Raw genomic sequence first — 19,411 nt, 5'->3', positions numbered from 1 at the left:
ACAGAGAGAAAGAGATGGATGAATTGGGCTAGAAATGGTGGGAAAACGAGGAAGAATTGATGAGATATCAGAGCCAGCAGAATTGGCCCAGTGTCATTGCTGTTTTAAAAAAAAATGACAAACTTTCAATGATGATTTTTACTTTCACATCCTTTCCCTCTCCCATTGATCCTTTACTTGTGACCAAGAAAAACAATGAAGCAAGAAACTTGATACAGCCACTGGACCTGTAGGCACCCTTCTGTCCTACTTGTCCCCACCTCTCTGCCTTTCCAGGAAGAGGTCTGTTCCCCAGGCCCTTTACTGGTATGCCTGCTGAGGCCAGCTTTTTGAAAACTGGAACCCTTTGGCTCAGGTGAGAGGCCATCAGTAGATGTGATATTCTAGATGGCAGGGAGAGATTCTTACATCCATGTGATGTTTAGAAGATGATGATAGGGGCAGCTAGGTGGCGTAGTGGATAAAGCACCGGCCCTGGAGTCAGGAGTACCTGGGTTCAAATCCGGTCTCAGACACTTAATAATCACCTAGCTGTGTGGCCTTGGGCAAACCACTTAACCCCATTTGCCTTGCAAAAACCTAAAAAAAAAAAAAAAAAAGATGATGATAGTATATAGAAGAAATACATCTATGCAATTTTTATAGACTGTTCCTCAAAAACTTTTGCTTGGCCTTAGACTTAAATAGATATCACAGTGCTTGGTACCATCAAAAAGTGTATTGAAAACAATCAGAACAACATTGTTTTATCCTCTTTGTGTATATAGGTGCTGCACCTTAAGGAGGGAACCTACATAAACTCCCCTAGACTTGACAAGTTAGAAGAAATTCCCTTTATGGAGTAGATAGATGAAGATATAGTAGAATAGTTTAGGGAGTAAAGAGGAGGGTTGGAAGGAAACTGTCAGTCTAACTTGGAGTTAGTAGATACTGAAGTTGGAGAAATAGGTTGTTTTAAGACAAAAGTGCTGCTTCTTAGAAAATTATTTATGGAACTTATTACAAGAAGTGATAGTGGCTGAAAATATCAGTAGAATATATAAAACATTAAAAAAATTGCATGGACAGTACATATGTACTAATTAAATAGTTCCTGAAATGGAAAAGAATTAAGACTGAGCATTTATTATGCTAAAATGTCATGGTGCCTTGTATACTGTGAGTCGTTATTCTTGTTGCCGGTTATCACATACTGGTGCTTTGGCTGGCACTGTTGGAGGTGCTTCACTGATACATGAGGAGAAATCATTCTTAAAGGCCAAGGACACCCGCAGCATCCAGACCATCACCAAAAGTCCTGTTTTCTATCCTATCAGGTCATGGGGTGTAATGGTTCTGGAAAAGGCAAGTGAGAAGTGTGTCTTTATATAACAAATCCCTCACTATAATAAACATAATGTGCAAGTCATGCCACCATTAACTTGGTTGGTGTGTTCTTTGAAAATTGAAGAACAACTGTTTTAAGACATTTAATTAAATGCTGCATTTGCAGATTTTGTTGATTTGTATAGGTATATTTGCCACAAGACACCAGCACTCTCTCTTTTGGACCCAACTCATAAGTTTGAATTTTCAGAGTGTGCCAGATGGCTGGGTTACTCTCCTTCCTTAATTTCAAGAGCTTCCCTCCTCTCCATCCTACTCACAGAGCCAAAAATCTGGACTGCTCTCCTCTCATGAGACTTAACCAGTGAGAAGTTGATCATGTTCATTTCCTTCTGTAGCTGGAAGGAATAAACTTCATGAGTGGGGTGGTTTTGCCATTGCTCTTGAGGTGGACTCAGTGGATTTTGTTTGAAACTTTTCTCAAGGTTTCTTTTTTTTTCCCCAGTATGTTACCTAGCTCCCAATCCTTCTTTTAGAGTCTATAAGAGAAAGATAGAATTGAAACAGAAAAGAGAGAGAGTAAGTAAAATGGGAGGTTTTTCAATTGAAAAAACTTGAACTAATGGTGAAATTGGTTTGTTCTGTCTGTATTGCTGTCTCTATCCAACAGTGGAGAACACGCAGCTGACCCTGAACCTGCAGACAGAGAACAAAGGCAGCGTTGTCTCAGGCGGTGAGCTGACAATTTTCCTGGACGGGCCAACTGTTGATCTGGGAAGTGTGCCTAATGGCAATGCCGTGATAGACGGTGAGTACTGCACATGGTGGTGCCTGAAACGGGGAGTGGCAGGACTTGAGACCTGGGAGCGGGGGAGGTGCTCCGAGTTTGGTTCAGCACCAGGAAGCCTCATTCTCTGTGCCTCTCAGTCAGTCCTCATCCAGAACATGTTTTTGGTTCCTGTTTGGGTGAAAGGTACCAGAGCATCTAGGTTTTCTGATCTCAAGTTTTATGTCTTAAGTCATGAATTTGGCCTCCTTTAATCTGGTTTCCCCAGGATTTACTTGATTGAAGATGAAAATAAAATTGAAAAGGAAATGTTTGCTCTTTGGTTTAGTAACAAAAGCAGTGAGCTATATTCAGTCCCAGGGAATCTTGGAAATGGATGCTTCCTCTTACTCATTTTTCTTCTTCCTTCCGTGCTTAGGCCTGATAGACAGATTTGAGGGTGTATTGTGTGAGAAGACATGTTCTTTGGAGATGGATTCATCTATACTACAGCTACTTATAAACTTCAGTACATTAATGTATTCTGGATCTCCTCAGCATGGCCTCTCCTGGTTCACTCATCCTGAGTAGTTCTTTTCTTTTTCTTTCTCTAATTCCTTCATAGAGAATCCATGTGACATACTCAAGGCCTTCTTCTGGCTTGTTGGGTAATGTTTCATGGATACCAGAGTGCAACATTCTGGCTGTCCGTAGTATACAAATCTAGTACAACATGCTTAGAACCAGGAGAGAAGGACATTTTTTACTACAGTTTTTAGAGCTGAGAAGGTAATCATTTAGTCCAGCATGAAATTGGATCCTTTGGATTCAGAAAGAAATTATATCATTAAATCTGGCTCCTGAAATGGGTTAAGTTTCCTCATACTTCCCTTACTAAATGTCTCATTGCCTGAAGTCTTACCATATTGCTTTCCACGTTCCAGAGAAGTTCTTTGTAGGATAAAGGAGGCAAAATTGGTATCTTGACTCTAGAATAAGGAGGCAGAACATGGTGACGAGGGACAGATAAACATGTTCCCAACTTGACCTTCATTCACTAGGTTGAAAGGTTCCTGCTTTGGAACCGGTAAGGATCTGCTAAACAGGGGGATTGGCCACTTGGGGTCCAATGATTGGGATCTCAGGGGAGCTTGCCCCACATGTCATTTTCTCTTGTGCTCTCTTAGACACCTCCTCACTTTCTGATCTTCCATTATAATTCTCCATCTAAGTACAGTAGTCTCAGACTTGGGGGTGGGATCTCTCAAGGGGAAAGGTTCTGAGCTGTCTGTGATCAAGAATATCTCTGGTGGCCATGGCCCCTTCCAGCTAAGGGTGAAGACACACATCACTATGTGGACCACAGCAACTCATTTACTGAGTTGCCAAGAGGTTTTATTCTTCATCAGTGGAAGGATTACTCACCCTTAGGAAATCATAGATACTTGAAATATCTAAAATCAGCATAAGACCGTAGAATGATAGTACGCTAGATCTGAAAGGAACCTCCTAGATCTCTCCCCTCTTATAAGTGAAAAAATTGAAACCAAGGGGCATAGATTAGAACTGGAAGAACTTCAGAGACTGCCAGTTGAGTCTACCTCTTTTATAGAGAAGGAAACTGGGACATAAAAAGTTGAGGCCTTGCCCAGGCTTCCATGGTTATTAAATGTTTGATTTGAACTCAGGGCTTTCTCACTCCAAGTGTAGTACTCTGCCATTTTGCCACCAAGTTTCCTCCTGAGACCTGCTAGGAAGGTTTACAGCAAATTAGCACTTACATTGGATAGTTTCCTAGGATTTGTGTGCATGTTACTGGTTTAGTCTCACAGCTCTTTTTCTTCTTGTTTCTTTCTTCATGGGTTTTCTCTCCCAATGGCTATAGCCTGCTAGGGTGCTTGTGTTCCAATATCTGGTATTGCCTTTATTGTGCAAACCAGGGTTCTGTCAGCCACTGGGAGTGGGTGGGGGGGGGGGCTAACTGTGCTGCAGAGACAAAACGTCTAATTTTTCTGTTCTCTTTGTGTGGATTTACCCATTCAGGAGCACAGTTACCTGGGAGAGAGCCCAGTGGGACAGTTCCTCCAACTGAAGCACGACACCAGCCACCCAGTACGAACTGCTTTGGAGGTAGATCCAGGTATGGTTTTCTAACCCCTCAGCATCCATAGCATCTGGAGCACCCAAAGTAGAGGACATTTTTGGCATTATTGAAAGATGTTGGGAAATAACTAAGAGACACTTTACATAGGAAGGCTTTCAGAAATTCCCAATAATCTTAATAATCTTTGGAAAGGCAGGAGTTTAGACTTATTGGGGTAAGGATAGTGGTTGGCAGAGTTTATTGTTCTGTGTGACCAAATTTGTGGAAGGGCATAGAGGAAATCTTTTTTTTTAGGTTGTTTTTTTTTTTTTTTTTGCAAGGCAATGGGGTTAAGTGGCTTGCCCAAGGCCACACAGCTAGGTAATTATTAAGTATCTGAGGTCGGATTTGAACTCAGATACTCCTGACTCCAGGGTCAGTGCTTTATCTACTGCGCCACCTAGCCCTTACTACTTCCATCAGGTGCCCATGTTACACCGTCCCTTTTAAAACTCTTTGGAGACTGTGTCTGAATATGTCTTGTTGCTCCCTTCATAAGTAACTTCATTTTTTTTTTCTTAGCGAAATTTCCATTTTATCCTTGTGTTCATAGTGAAAGAGCATTCCCATGGCAACAGTTATTGGGCAAAGAGGAGCTCTTATGACTCTATTGATGCAAAGAGATGGGGGTGGGGACTGCCTGGCCTCCATTCTAGTGTACAAAGTCTCCAGGCACTTGAAGGGAAAGAGTCATCTCACAGTGGCAGTCTGGTATACTCCTCAGGGAGCAGCTGATGAATTGACTGGTAGAGTCTCCATTAGTCTTGGTAAATTTGGGCAAAATTTTCCTGAAGCAGAAATGCTGAGAAGCAGTAGACTTTTAAAAGCAAAAATAATGATTGCTTGTGTCTGTGTGACTTCCATGCAACAGGCATGACTTTTGGCAGTGTTATTCCAACCATCTCAGTAGACCATAGTGAACCAGACTGGTTTTGCAGGTTGATGAGTTGAAGTGATTTGGCATTTTTATAATTGAGAAGAGGGTGGGAAGGAAAGACTGGACTGCTTGGTTTGATTATGTATGTTGTCATAGAAGACATCTTTTTTTTTTATTCCTTGGATGAGATGAGATGAAGTGATCTGCAGAGTTTGTAAAGAAATGACAGTCATATTTAGCAGTGATTTGTTAGATAACTTTTAAAAAGTCTGAATAAATAACCTGAACTTTCAGCACTGAGATGAATGGTACCATTAGCAAATCTCACTTTAACCTAAAGGAGCTAATTGGTATCCATAATGGAAAAGATTGGATCTGATCTCGGGCTAAAGTGGTAACTAGCTGTTTGGGAGGGGAGAGACAGTTTTTCTTCTTATCTCTAGCCACAAATATTCTGAAATTTCTGTTGGTTTAGAAAACTTTCTTTTTAGTTGACAGTTAATTAATACCTCTTTTTATCTCAAGACTTGGAGGGAATGGTGATGGGTAAATTGTTATAATGCCTTGAACACATTTAGATTTACATATCTGACCTTTGTCACCAGAATTTCTCTTAAAGATTGATTTAGGGAAAACACACAAATATGCATGCATGCATGCACACATTCTTTCTCTACATCATATTTGGTTAAAAGTGAAGTTAAAACATCTGCTGGATTCCATCACAAAGATGGTTCTATTTTGGAGCCTTTCATGGTCTAGATGTTAAATATTGATTACTTTGTGATGGTCAAAGTCATTTCTGTATCCATTGTAAAGCCCCATATGGGTTCTTTGTAGGTGGCCAGATTGCTGTATTGTATGGCTGGTAATAATATTTTTCTATAGGTAATCCTTTGAAAGCCTTAGCTATGATACCCTTGTGATCTGAACATTCTGTGAGTATGCTTGGTGGGTGCTACCATCCCACAGAAAAACCATTTTGGAGATGCTGCTTGGCTAACTTATTCTGGGTCTGTCAGTTCCCCCACATTTTATAGTTGCTATCTCATATGGTAGCAGTTAATGCAATAATTAGTGTGGGGAACCTTGTAGATTCAGGAGCTTGAAACAGGATGAATTATTGCCCAAGGGGCCTTGAATTTAAGATGGACTAGTGTGGGGAGGAGAAGGAATTCACCTTCTGCCTTTTCAATGACAACATTTTGCTCTCCTGCCCCTGGAGCACAGTGAAAGATTAGCTTCTGTCCTCAACCTCCCAGACTAAATATTTAGTTCTCTCTGTCTGAGGGGCAGGTTTTTCTGGGACTTAAATCATGCCAGGCTCCCTGACAAGATTGAAATACAGATGCCTGACCAGGACAGTGGCAAAGTGCTGGTATCCTTTCCTTCTCTCCCCATGCTTCATTCAGTATCAGTTTAATAATCTCAGATTGGATTTAGTCTTAGTGGTTCAGGTTCACATAAACCTGAAATCATCAGACAGCAACTAGCTCCTGCCTATCAAGTGGGAATTATCTCTTGTCCATGAGGGGTTGTCTCTGATTCCCCTGAATTCTGTGCATGAACTGTCTGAATAGATTCTGTCTGATTTCCCATGAGGAGGCCAATGCAGAGGTGTCCCAACAATGTCCTTGGTTTGAATTATTTTGGGAAGAGACTGAGGGTTTACAATCAGTGGAAATATTTAATTACTTAGAAGATGATGGATACTTCCTGATCTTAGGAAATTTGAGAGGGGAGATTTGGGGGCTGAAGAAATCATTGCCTTTTAGGTACTCCCAGTGCTTTTCTCCAAAACTGTAGAGCTGAGGACTCTCCAGGCCCACTAATGGCTAATGTGTACCTTTTGGTTTATCTAGGAGAGACACATTGCAGCAGCTCTGAAATGATGCTTTGTGGCCAGAATAGGATTGTAGATTCTTCATTTTACAAATATGGAAACTGAGGCCCTAAAAGGTGAAGTGCCCCATCATAGTCACATAGTGGTAGGTAGATTCCAGGTACTCTGACCCCAAATCCAGGTCTCTTGCTATAGCTTCACAGTTTGTCATCTGCTTCCCAAAATTTGCACATAGATAATATTATTACATTAATAATTGTATTCTGTGTGAGGCATAGCATCTCAGATAAAATATTTTCACAGGTTATTGGGTAAATGAATTCCAAGCAAAAATAATGGAGTATGGCAACTGGCACAATCCCTGCCATGCTCCTCAGTAAGCCCTAAATGTTTCATGTCTGTAATTATTCATTAAAAGAAAAGAGGGATTGAAAATTACTAAGTTTTTCTTCCTTGAAAGTCTTCATGCAGGAGCTGGATGATCAATCATGTATTGAGGTCAATTAATTTAGGGGTGAAGCAGGGAAGATTGCTTCCACTTTTCTATAGTGGGGTTGCTCTGATCCTGGTTACAGCAGGCATGTAAGAGAGAACCTTTATCTTCAGAACAATTTACTCTCTTAGAAGTCCCTTACATTGATTCAATAATAATACAAGGTCCTATTTGATCAGGACTCTTACATTTTAGGAGTTTTAAGAAAGGACAAGAAGTGTGGGTTTCTAGTGTTTGGGGAAAACTTTCTGGAGGAGGGGCAAGGATATAAGCTGGTGAAGCTTATATCATAAACACACAATAGCTCAAAATCACATCTTAGGATAGCTGAGGAGAGGCAGTGAAATATATCTGGAGGGAGAGGGTAAATTATCCAAATCTAGTCTAAGCTTATACTGGCAGCCTTCTTCAGAATCTCTGTGACATTAGAAAATGAGTGTGAAATTCTAGGCTTTGGAGTGAAAAAACCACGACGTTGGGGGTCCTTTCATTAGTGGTTGAATTCTCAGCTACCCAAGATTTGCTTCCATTACCATGTGAAATAATCAGTTGACCAGATATTTTAGACTTTTTTCCCCCTCCTTTGTTAGGCCTAAGGCTATCTTGGGCGCAGGAAGTTTTAAGTTGCAAGGAGATTCAAGGACAAAATTATCTTAGCAAATCAGTTCAGTTCTGCATTTTCCCAAGTGTCTTCTATCTTTATTAAATGATTCCTTAGCAGAAAACCTTTTTGATTCTCAGCAACCATGCATACCATCCATCTCCTGAGGGAGAATTGTAGGAGTTATAGAAGCTGGTAAAATTCAGATCGTTGAGTTTGAACTCCCTGTTTAAGGTATTTTTATATATCGTTTGGAAAGTATAAGGAGGGAAAAGTCCCTTGGTTATGATATTACCATGAGTTTTTATTTGTTTGTTTTCTAGATAATCATTTTTTTCTTTTTTGTTTCTATTTTGATGAAAATGTATTAAGTATATTGACCGAATCATTTTGTCTGTAGTAACCTTGGAGGATCTGATAGGCTCGTAATATTCTAGACTTGAACAAAGCCCCAAAGACATATGGAGATCTCTAAATAATTGGCCAACTGTATCTGCAGACTGCCTGCCCCAGAATGGAAAGGAAAATAAACTAGAGCTGGGTGTGAGTCCACTGGGAGTATTTCAGTAAATCAAGGGAAGACAGAAGGGGAGGGTTGGGACAAGCAGGAAAAGAGGAACAGATGGAAGCCAAGCCTCTGAATACAGGACTCAAGTCTCTTTTTTTTTATAAATTGATATTTTATTTTTCCAATTGCATGTTATGAAAGTTTTTCAACATTCCTCCACTTGCATATTTATAAGATACACATTTTTCTACTACCCTCCCTTCCCACCCCACTCCCCTTAGTAGCAAATAGTCTGATAAAAGTTGTACATTATACATTTATGTTTAATGTTTATATATTAATCATGTGTATGAGAAATAAGGATTAAGGGGAAAGAAAGAAAACCATTGGGATAGGAAGGAAAAAACATGAGACAAGTTTTAAAAAAGTAAACATAGTATCTATTCAGATTCCCTGTTTTTTTTGAGTTTTTTGGGGGGTTCTTTTTCCCTCTGAGTGGGAATAGCATTGTCCATAGCGGGTCTCCTAGGGTTTTCCTAGCTCACTGAACTGCTGGGAGAGGAACTGCATCCATCAAGGCCAATCCACTCACAATGTTGTTGTTAATGTGTACAATATTCTCTTGCTTCTGCTCCTTCTCTCAGCATCAGTTCCTGTAATTCTTTCTATGCTTCTCTAAAGTCCCTCCAATCATAGTTTCTTAGAGAACAGTAGTACTCCATAATGTTCATATACTGTAACTTGTTCAGCCATTCCCCAATTGATGGACATTCCCCTCTATTTCCAATTCTTTACCACTACAAAAAGGGCTGCTACAGCTATTTTTGAACATGTGAGACTTTATCCATTTTTTATGATTTCTTCTGGATGTAGGCCTAGGATTGGTAGTGCTGGTTGTATGGGATGAATGTAACCACTTAAATAAATTTTGGCAATTTCTCAAGGTATGAAGGAAAAAAGCTATTCGATTCTCGAGAAGAGGACCCCACTCAGCTTTAAAGATGGAGAATGAGGCACAGGGACAAAAGACCCTAAGGGTTATATATCCTAACTCAATCCCCTCCATCCTCTTTAGTGAAGAATGTGGTCTTCACAGTCTAAACGGGTAAACTAATCTAAAGAAAAAAGCATATAATTCAAACAGAGACAGGATTACCCCTCCATCCTGGAGGAATGAATGGACATCTAGACTTCAACAGATAAAACAGGGTCAGTTGACTCTTTACACTTCAGTCATGATACCCCAGAAGTTGCTTGTCGGGGAGGAGGGGCAGAAGAGATATAACACACAGATCAACTATTTCTAATCTATAATATTCTACTGAAGAAATCTCAGGCCTTATCCCACTCATGGTCAAAGGGCATGATCTGTTTTATTACTCTTAGGGCATAGTTCCATATTGCTCACCAGAATGATTGAATTAGTTCACAACTCCACCAGTAGTGCCTTAATGTTCCAGTCTTCCTACGACCTCTCCAACATTGATCATTTTCCCTTTTTTTCATTTTAGCCAATCTGGTAGATATGAGTTGGTGCCTCATAGTTGTTTTAATTTGCATTTCTCTAATCAATAATGATTTGGAGCATTTTTTTGTTTTTGTTTTTTTTTTTTTTTAGGTTTTTGCAAGGCAAATGGGGTTAAGTGGCTTGCCCAAGGCCACACTAGGTAATTATTAAGTGTTTGAGACTGGATTTGAACCCAGGTACTCCTGACTCCAGAGCCGGTGCTTTATCCACTGCGCCACCTAGCCACCCCATGGAGCATTTTTTGATAGGATTATATATAGCTTTAATTTCTTAATTTGAAAACTGCCTGTTCTTACCCTTTGACCATTTATCTTTCTTTCATTGACTGCTTGTCCCCTCTCCTTGACCTGATGTGGAAGCAGCCAAGGCTGTTGTGTTGGGAACATCCATTATTTAGAGATGGCGGTCTACTCAGTTAGCTTGAAGTGGAATTTGCTATCTGTTTATTTTTTTCTATGTTGTGGTTCCCATCCAATATCTTTTATGTATGTTCTGTTTAAAGCTTCATTTTTATTATTGAGGAGTAACAAAGTATAAGAAGAGAAATAAATTTATAGAGCATGGTAGAGATACCAGTGATGCCAGCTATACTGGGCTGGATGCTGTACCTTACCCAGGCAACACCCATCTTTGTTTCTCTGCACAGGCTAACCCCATTCCTGAGTCACTCTCTCTTTTTACCCCTGCTTCCTTCAGAAAATTCTACTTTGTGCAGGAGGCTCTTTTGTTTCCCCCAGCTGCAGATGCCATTTCCTCCTGGATTACCTTCCATCTGCTCTACCTAACCTTCTTGTTTTCTTGTATTTGAATGTGAATTGCTTGTGGTCAGGGCCCATGGTTTATTTCTTTGTAGCACCCTGAGCATAGTGCTTGCAGAATAGTAAAGATTTCATAAATGCTTTTTGATTGCTTTCCATATCTCATGTTCTGGCTTTGGCTGGTCTGAGCAGCTGGCCTTGATGCCAGCTATTGTGGGGTTTGCTTAATGCATTCATTGGACAGCTGTCTGTAAGCTTGGTGTTGGACACCATTTAAGGTGCTCATTGAAGCTCTTTGAAGAACTTTACTGTGGCAGAGGAGATGAGACATGGAGCCATCAATATCTGTAACACAGATCAGTATGTCATAATCTAGCCTCTTGCATTAGGGGAGGAGATTACACCCCAAAATGATTCAATGACATTAGTGATCCTAGCAGTGAGTTAGAATATATTCCTGATTGTGAGTAGTAAATGAAGGATCTAGGCCAGAGTAAAGTATAAGAGGGACATTTAAGAAAAGAGAGAGGCCCTTTCTTCCAACTAATACATAATGAATCAGTATTTAAGTTCTATAGCATGGAATTTTTCAACACTAGAAAACTACAGGTAAAAGATGGAAATTTCAGGTGAAATCTCTTCCTAAATAAAAGATGTTGAAAAAATGTTTTATTAAATCATATGTGGGCAATGACTAGACTAGAGAGTATGACAGCCTACAAAGTAGTAGGATAATCTTTTTAAAGAGGGTGATATTTTTGAATGGCGTAGTGTGTCAATTTGACACTTTTCACTAACTATTGTAACTTAGCTCTTGGAACCTTACTCTACCACAGTGCTGGGGAACATTTGGCCTGAAGGCCATCTATGGTCTGTCACTGCCAAGGCAACTTCAGGTGGGACTCAAAATTCAATAAATCTGGGAACTGTTTAGGGGTAAATTAAATGTTTGACCAAATATGGCTCATGAATGATGTTATAAATATCCAAATGACCCTTGGCAGGAAAAAAGTTCCCCACCAACTATGTACAGTGATGGTCATAACTGATGAATTCAAGTGTTCCACTTCCATGTTCAAGAACTCTAACATTCCTCAAACTCTTCTTCATCCCTGGATGCAGTTAAGCAAGGCAAGAGAACCAACAAGACAAGGGGGTGAAGAATTTGAGAGTAGGGAGCCAAGATGGTGACAAGAGAGGATCCTCTCTTAGGTGCTCTCTCATAAAACTTCTAAACTAAGAACTCTTAACTAAATTTTTGAGAGACGGAACCCATAGAGGAACCCAGTGAGGCAGTTCTCCTAATCAAGGTAACCTGGAAAAGAGCAGAAAGACTCTGCTCTCCGGGGTCGGAGGGGCGGCCCACCAGAGTGAAAGAACTTCAGCCTCCCAGAGGCAGCCCCAGGGAGCTGGGAGCCATGGCTCACAGCAGCAGGGGAGTTACCTGACCTATGCCCCAGGGAGCACCAGGCACAAATTGGGGGAACAGCGGGGGGACCTCTGCCAGAGCGAGCACGTGGAGCCCAACCCTCAGGGCACACAGCCAGCAGCTTGGACACTGCATTCCAGATCCAGGAAACAGAAGCAGGTGGAGCTGGTAAGCAGGAGCCCCCAAGCATGAGCCCATCGAACCCAGGGAGGGGAGTGAAGAGACAGACTGCAGAGCTCTGTCCTCTGGCCCTGGAACAGGACTCTGGGGCTCTGACCACATTCAGATCCTGATCCCAGTCTAGGCCCCCCCATAGAACAGCCCCCCCCCCCAGCCCCGTGGCAGAGGGAGGTGCTTATGGTCATTCACAGACCAGGAGGGAGGACAGAGCCTCACACACTGAGACCCTTGTGGGAGTGTCCCAAAAGCTCAGGAAGCACCCCCAAAACAGGCTTAGGCTGGGAAAATGAGCAAGCAGAGAAACAAGAGGAACATCATTAAGAAATATTTTGCCTGTGAGCTCAAGAAGGATCAAAACACTCAGTCTGAAGATGAGGAAGCACAAGCTCCTGCATCTAAAGACTCCAAGGAAAACAGAAATTGGGCTCAGGCTATGACAGAGCTCAAAAAAGACTTTGAAAATCAAATGAGGGAGTTAGAAGAAAAACTGGGAAAAGAAATGAGAAATGCAGGAAAAACATGAAAACAAAGTTAGCAGCTTAGTCAAGGAAATCCAAAGAAATGCTGAAGAAAAAGCATGTTAAAAACCAGCTTAGGCCAAATGGATAAAACAGTTCAAAAAGTTATTGAGGAGAAGAATGCTTTAAAAAGCAGAATTCGCCAGATGGAAAAAGAGATAAGAAAACTCTCTGAGGAAAACAAATCCTTCAAAGAATAGAACTCAGGGAGACTGAATTTATGAGAAATCAGGACTCAATACTTCAAAAACAAAAGAATGAAAAATTAAAAGAAAATGTGAAATATCTCATTGAAAAAACAACTGATATGGAAAACAGATTTAGGAAAGATAATTTAAAAATTATTGGAATACCTGAAAGTCATGATCAGGAAAAGAGCCTTGACATCATTTTCAAAGAATGACTACAGGAAAATTGCCCTGATATTCTAGAAGCAGAGGGCAAAATAGAAATGGAGAGAATTCACCGATCCCCCCGAGGAAGAGATCCAGAAAAACCAACCCCTAGGAATATTCTAGCCAAGTTCCAGAACTCCCAAGCCAAAGAGAAAATATTATAAGCAGCCAGAAGGACACAATTCAAATACCATGGAGCTGCAGTTGGGATCACACAGGACTTAGCAGCAACTACATTAAAAGCTCATAGGCTTGGAATAGAATATACCAGGAAGGCAAAAGAGCTTGGAATGCAACTGAGAATCAACTACCCAGCAAAACTGAACATCCTGTTCCAGGAAAATATATGGACTTTCAATGAACCAGGGGAATTTCAAATGTTCCTGTTGGAATAGCCATAGCTGAACAGAAGGTTTGATCTTCAGATACAGGACTCAGGTGAAACATAGAGATTGGAGGAGAAGGGGAAAATATGAGGGACTAAATGATGATGAACTGCATGTATTCCTGCATAGAAAAATGACACTGATAATACTCATATGAACCTTCTCAGTTAATAGAACAGGTAGAAAGAGCTTTTATAGATGAAGCACAGGAGAAAGCTGAATTTGAAGATAAAATATGGTATAAAAATGGAGTCAATACCTAAAAAAAAAAATGGAGTCAACAGACAAAAGGGAAATGTAATGGGAGAAAGAAAAAGGAGAGGGGGAATAGGCCAAGATATCTCATATAATAAGATGTTTCTTTATTACGAAGAGCTATTGCAATGATATGGAAGGGGGGAAGACAAGGGGAAATGAGGGAATCTTCACTCTCATCAGAGGTGGCTAGGGGAGGAAACAGCATATATACTCAATGGGGTATAGACATCTGGAGTAAGAAGGCGGGGACAGGGAAGAGGGGGATGTGAGAGATGGAGGAGAGGACAGACCATGGGGGGAGAGTGGTCAGATATAACACATTTTCTTTTTTACTTCTTGCAATGGGCTGGGATTGGATGGCCTGTCCAGGACCATAGGGCCAGGTGGATGCTGGGCCTAAGGGGTGGTATGGGGGCTCAGGGCCTCTTGGCCCCAGGACCAAGGATCTGTCTGCTGCGCCACTCAGCGACCCTACAGCAGAGTCACAGTGAAAGGAGAGAGAAAATATAGTACATGGTAGTGGAGAAATAAGAAAGGAGGGAGTTGCGATCAGCAATGGCAATGTTGGAAAAATATGGAAGTAACTTTTGTGATGGACTTATCATAAAGAATGTGATCCACCCATGACAGAGTTGCTGGTGTTGGAACAGAGACTGAAGCACATTTTTTATTATTATTATTTTTTGGGGGATCGTTGGGTGTCTGAGGCCAGATTTGGACCCGGGTGCTCCTGGCTCAAGGGCCAATGCTCTGTCTGCCACCCAGCCACCCCTACTATTATTACTATTTTATTTTATTTTGGGTCTTTTTTTGGGGGGGGGTTGCAGGGCAGTGGGGTTGGGGTGGCTTGCATGTCACATGGCTGGGTGATTGTTGGGTGTATGGGGCTGGATATGGGCTCAGGTGCTCCTGGCTCCAGGGCTGGTGCTCCATTCATTGTGCCACCTGACCATACCTACAATTATTACTATTATTTTTTTATTTTAATTTTTTCTCTCCCCTTTATTGCTCAAGCGAGTCTATATTTTTTTTGGGGGGGGAGTATTTTGTTTACTCTTAAACAAGAATATTTTATTAATGTATAAAAAAATTATTTGTAAAAAAAAATGTGCATACCCTTTGATCCAGCATACCACTCTTCGGTCTATACCCTGAAGAGATGATGAAAAAGGGTAAAAACATCACTTGTACAAAAATACTCATAGCAGCCCTGTTTGTGCTGGCAAAGAATTGGAAATCAAGTAAATGTCCTTCAATTGGGGAATGGCTTAGCAAACTGTGGTAATATGTATGGAACACTATTGTTCTATTAGAAACCAGGAGGGATGGGAATTCAGGGAAGCCTGGAGGGATTTGCATGAACTGATGCCAAGTGAGATGAGCAGAACCAAAAAACACTGCTGCTAAGTCCTGTGAGATCCTGACTGCAGCTCCACAATATTTGAACTGTGTCCTTCTGGCTGCTTGTAATATTTTCTCTTTGACTTGGGAGTTCTGGAACTTGGCTATAATATTCCTAGGGGTTGGTTTTTTGAGATCTCTTTCTTGGGGGGATCGGTGGATTCTCTCCATTTCTATTTTGCCCTCTGCTTCTAGAATATCAGGGCAATATTTCTGTAGTCATTCTTTGAAAATGATGTCAAGGCTCTTTTCCTGATCATGACTTTCAAGGTATTCCAATAATTTTTAAATTATCTTTCCTAAATCTGTTTTCCATATCAGTTGTTTTTTTCAGTGAGATGTTTCACATTTTCTTCTAATTTTTCATTCTTTTGGTTTTGAAGTATTGAGTCCTGATTTCTCATAAATTCAGTCTCCCTGAGTTCTGTTCTTTGTCTGAAGGATTTGTTCTCCTCAGAGAGTTTTCTTAACTCTTTTTTCCATCTGATGAATTCTACTTTTTAAAGCATTCTTCTCAATAACTTTTTGAACTGTTTTATCCATTTGGCCTAAGCTGGTTTTTAACATGCTGTTTCCTTCAGCATTTCTTTGGATTTCCTTTACTAAGCTGCTAACTTTGTTTTCATGTTTTTCCTGCATCTCTCATTTCTTTTCCCAGTTTTTCTTCTAACTCCCTCATTTGATTTTCAAAGTCTTTTTTGAGCTCTGTCATAGCCTGAACCCACTTTCTGTTTTTCTTGGAATCTTTAGATGCAGGAGCTTGTGCTTCCTCATCTTCAGACTGAGTGTTTTGATCCTTCTTGGGCTCACAGGCAAAATGTTTCTCAATGGTCTTCCTCTTGTTTCTCTCCTTGCTCATTTTCCCAGCCTGGGCCTGGTTTTGGGGTGCTTCCTGAGTTTTTGGGACACTCCCACAAGGGTCTCAGTGTGGAGGCTCTGTCCTCCCTCCTGGTCTGTGAATGACCATAAGCACCTCCTTCTGCCACAGGGCTGAGGTGGGGGCCCTGTTCTATGGGGGCCCTAGACTGGGATCAGGATCTGAATGTGGTCAGAGCCCCAGAGTCCTGTTCCAGGGCCAGAGGACAGAGCTCGGCAGTCTCTCTTCACTCCCCTCCCTGGGTTCGATAGGCTCATGCTTGGGGGCTCCTGCTTACCAGCTCCACCTGCTTCTGTTTCCTGGATCTGGAATGCAGTGTCCAAGCTGCTGGCTGTGTGCCCTGAGGGCTGGGCTCCACGTGCTCGCTCTGGCAGAGGTCCCCCTGCTGTTCCCCCAATTTGTGCCTGGTGCTCCCCGGGGCGTAGGTCAGGTAACTCCCCGCTGCTGTGAGCCATGGCTCCCAGCACCCTGGGGTTTGCTCTGGGAGGCTAAAGTTCTTTTGCTCTGGTGGCCTTCCCTCCGAACCCGGGGAGCAGAGCCTTTCTGCTTTTTTCCAGGTTACCTTGAGTAGGAGAACTGCCTCACTGGGTCCCTTTGTGGGTTCTGTCTCCCAAAAATTTAGTTAAAGTCCTTAGTTTTGAAGATTTATGAGAGAGCACCTAAGACATGATCCACTCTTGTCACCATCTTGGCTCCACCCCAAATTGTATCACTTTTAACTTGAATTCAGTATTGTATGAAAACCTTTTCTCAACCATTTCTGGGCAGAACATGGCATAATATTACCTTATATACCAGCAACAAATGTGAAAAAATGAGCACAAAGACAAGCATGAAAAAAGTGGGAAATGCAAGTAAAAGAACTACAACCACTAAGATGGTCCCAGTTTTTAGACCCCAAATTTTTCAGAAAAGGGTGTCTTATACATGTGGAAATATGATACTTCCTTAGCTCAGAGATCAGACCCTCATTACCTCTCTCTCTCTTGCAACAGCCTTCTAATTGTTCTTTGTGCCTCATCTCTACCCGCAGTAATCTGTTCTCCACACAGCTGCCAAAGTGATTTTCCTAAAGGTCAAGTCTACTCTTATTGCCTTGGAGGGGAGGTGGTGGGACATGATAAACTCCAGTGGTTCCTTATCAACTCTAGAATTAAATATGTGTGTGTGTGTGTGTGTGTGTGTGTGTGTGACATTAGACTCATTCCTGAGAAAGTCAAGGAAACTTTCTGCCTTAAAGTCCATTTAATAGCTGAACGAAGGTTGGACTGGAGTTGGGAAAGACTTGGGGATGGAAGGCCAACTAGCAGGCTTTTATTGTATTAACAGGCAAGAGAGGCCAAGGGTCTGTATCAGCATGGTGGCATTGTCGGAGAAGAGAAATCAGGCATATGTGAGTTGTTAGGTAGGAGGTAGAAATGAGAGTGAGTAGTAGAATTTGACCTTTGTTTTGAACCTGGATGACTGGAAAATTGGTCATATCCTGGACAGAAATAAAGAAATTAGAAAGAGGGAAGTGACTGGGGTAAAGATGAGTTCAGTTTTGGACATTTTGAGTTGAAGATGCCCATGAAACTTTCTCTTTGAGACATCCAGTAGACAACTGGAGATAAGAGACTAAAAAGGTGGGGATGACTTAAGGCTAATAATAGATCTGAGAAGAGAAGAAACAATGATGGGCTAAATGATTCTAACTCTAAAAATATAAATGCTATGGCATTGCAGGGTATTTATGCTGGTCTTTGTGTATTACCTGTAAATGGTTTGGGGACAATTTAGTTTTGAAGTTTTCAATAAAGCTTAAGAAAGATATCTAACATTTTCAAAAAAGGAACTATTATTCTTGGATTACAAGTGTCTTTTAGTTTGTGATTTATATCTTAACTTAGGTCCTAGCTCTGTCTTCCTGATTCAGATTTTTTAAAAGAAGGTACACTTTCTGGTAGGTAAACCATTGCCTGACTAGATAGAATATTGTAGATTTTAAAACAAAGTAGGTGTTTTCTTTTTTTTTTTCTAATTGAGCATAATACATTTATAAGACCAAAACTATAGAGCTATCTAGACCATCTATATCATTTTACATGAAGAGACATTAGCTCCCATGAATATAATTATTATTTCTGTACTGATGACTCTGAAATTAACATATCCTGCCCCAGTCTCCAGTCTCACATATCCACATGCCTTTCAAACATCTCAGACTGGATGTTCGGTAGATATTTTAAACTATCTCCAAAACTGAACTCATTAGCTTTCTCCCAAATCCTCTTCCCCCTCCCACATTCTCTTTGAATGTAAAAGGCAACATTATCCTCCCATCCCTCAGGCTCACAACCTCAAGTCATCCTGGATTCATCACTATCTCATATCCAAACTCTTGCCAAGAACATCTCTAGAATGTGCCCCTTTTCTTTTATGACACTGCCCCCACTCTGGTGCATGCCCTTGTGTCTGCATTGGAGAGTCGACTGGCCTCATGTCTTTCCCCACTTCAGTTCATCCTCCATTTAGCCACTCAAGTGATTTTCCTAAAGTACAAATCTGATGATGCCACCCCCAATTCCAGGGGCTCCAATTTCCTCTAGGATGCAATACAAAACTCTTTGGCATTCAAAGCCTTTCATAACCTTCTACTTTTCCAGTCTTAGATATTTTCTCTGGCTTGTTCTCCATGCCTAGAATATTCTCCTTCCTCCTTCCCTCCTCCATTCTGACCTCCTTTAAGTCCCAGGATGCCTTGCTGAGCCACTCTTTATGCCAGTGCCTTTTCTCTTCTAATTATTTCCTATGAATCTTGTGTCTGTAGCTTGCTTTGTCTACTTTTGTTTGCATGTCGTCTTTCCCACTATATAGTAAGCTCCTTAGGGCTGGAGCTCTCTGTTGCCTCTTTGTTCTGCGCCTGGCCCAATGGAGTCACTTAGTCATTCTTTACTGATCAATTGTGAAGCAGCCCCTGTCCTCAGGGAGCTCCCTTTCTATTGGGGGACATACCATGCCAACAACTGTCTAAACAAGATATCTATTGGATGAATTTGAGGTGATTTTGGAGATGGCATTTTTATATTATCCATCTCCAGAATAACTGCACATGATTGGCTCCCCCATGGTCAGGCCTTTTTGC

General features: G+C 41.2%; 1 protein-coding gene across 1 annotated transcript in view; it reads left to right on the top strand.

Moving 5' to 3' along the window:
* Positions 1–19,411, top strand: part of WWP2 (WW domain containing E3 ubiquitin protein ligase 2) — a 127,077-nt gene that overhangs the window by 33,633 nt on the left and 74,033 nt on the right. Inside the window, exons 5-6 of the mRNA XM_074200295.1 lie at positions 1,997–2,134; positions 4,136–4,232. Coding sequence (XP_074056396.1) covers positions 1,997–2,134; positions 4,136–4,232 — 235 coding nt within the window. The remainder of the gene's footprint in view (positions 1–1,996; positions 2,135–4,135; positions 4,233–19,411) is intronic.

The sequence above is a fragment of the Macrotis lagotis genome, chromosome 1 (assembly GCF_037893015.1).
Source record: "Macrotis lagotis isolate mMagLag1 chromosome 1, bilby.v1.9.chrom.fasta, whole genome shotgun sequence".
NCBI classification, from domain to species: domain Eukaryota; kingdom Metazoa; phylum Chordata; class Mammalia; order Peramelemorphia; family Peramelidae; genus Macrotis; species Macrotis lagotis.
The sequence above is the reverse complement of the archived record's forward strand: the minus strand, read 5'-3'. Positions and strand labels throughout refer to the sequence as shown.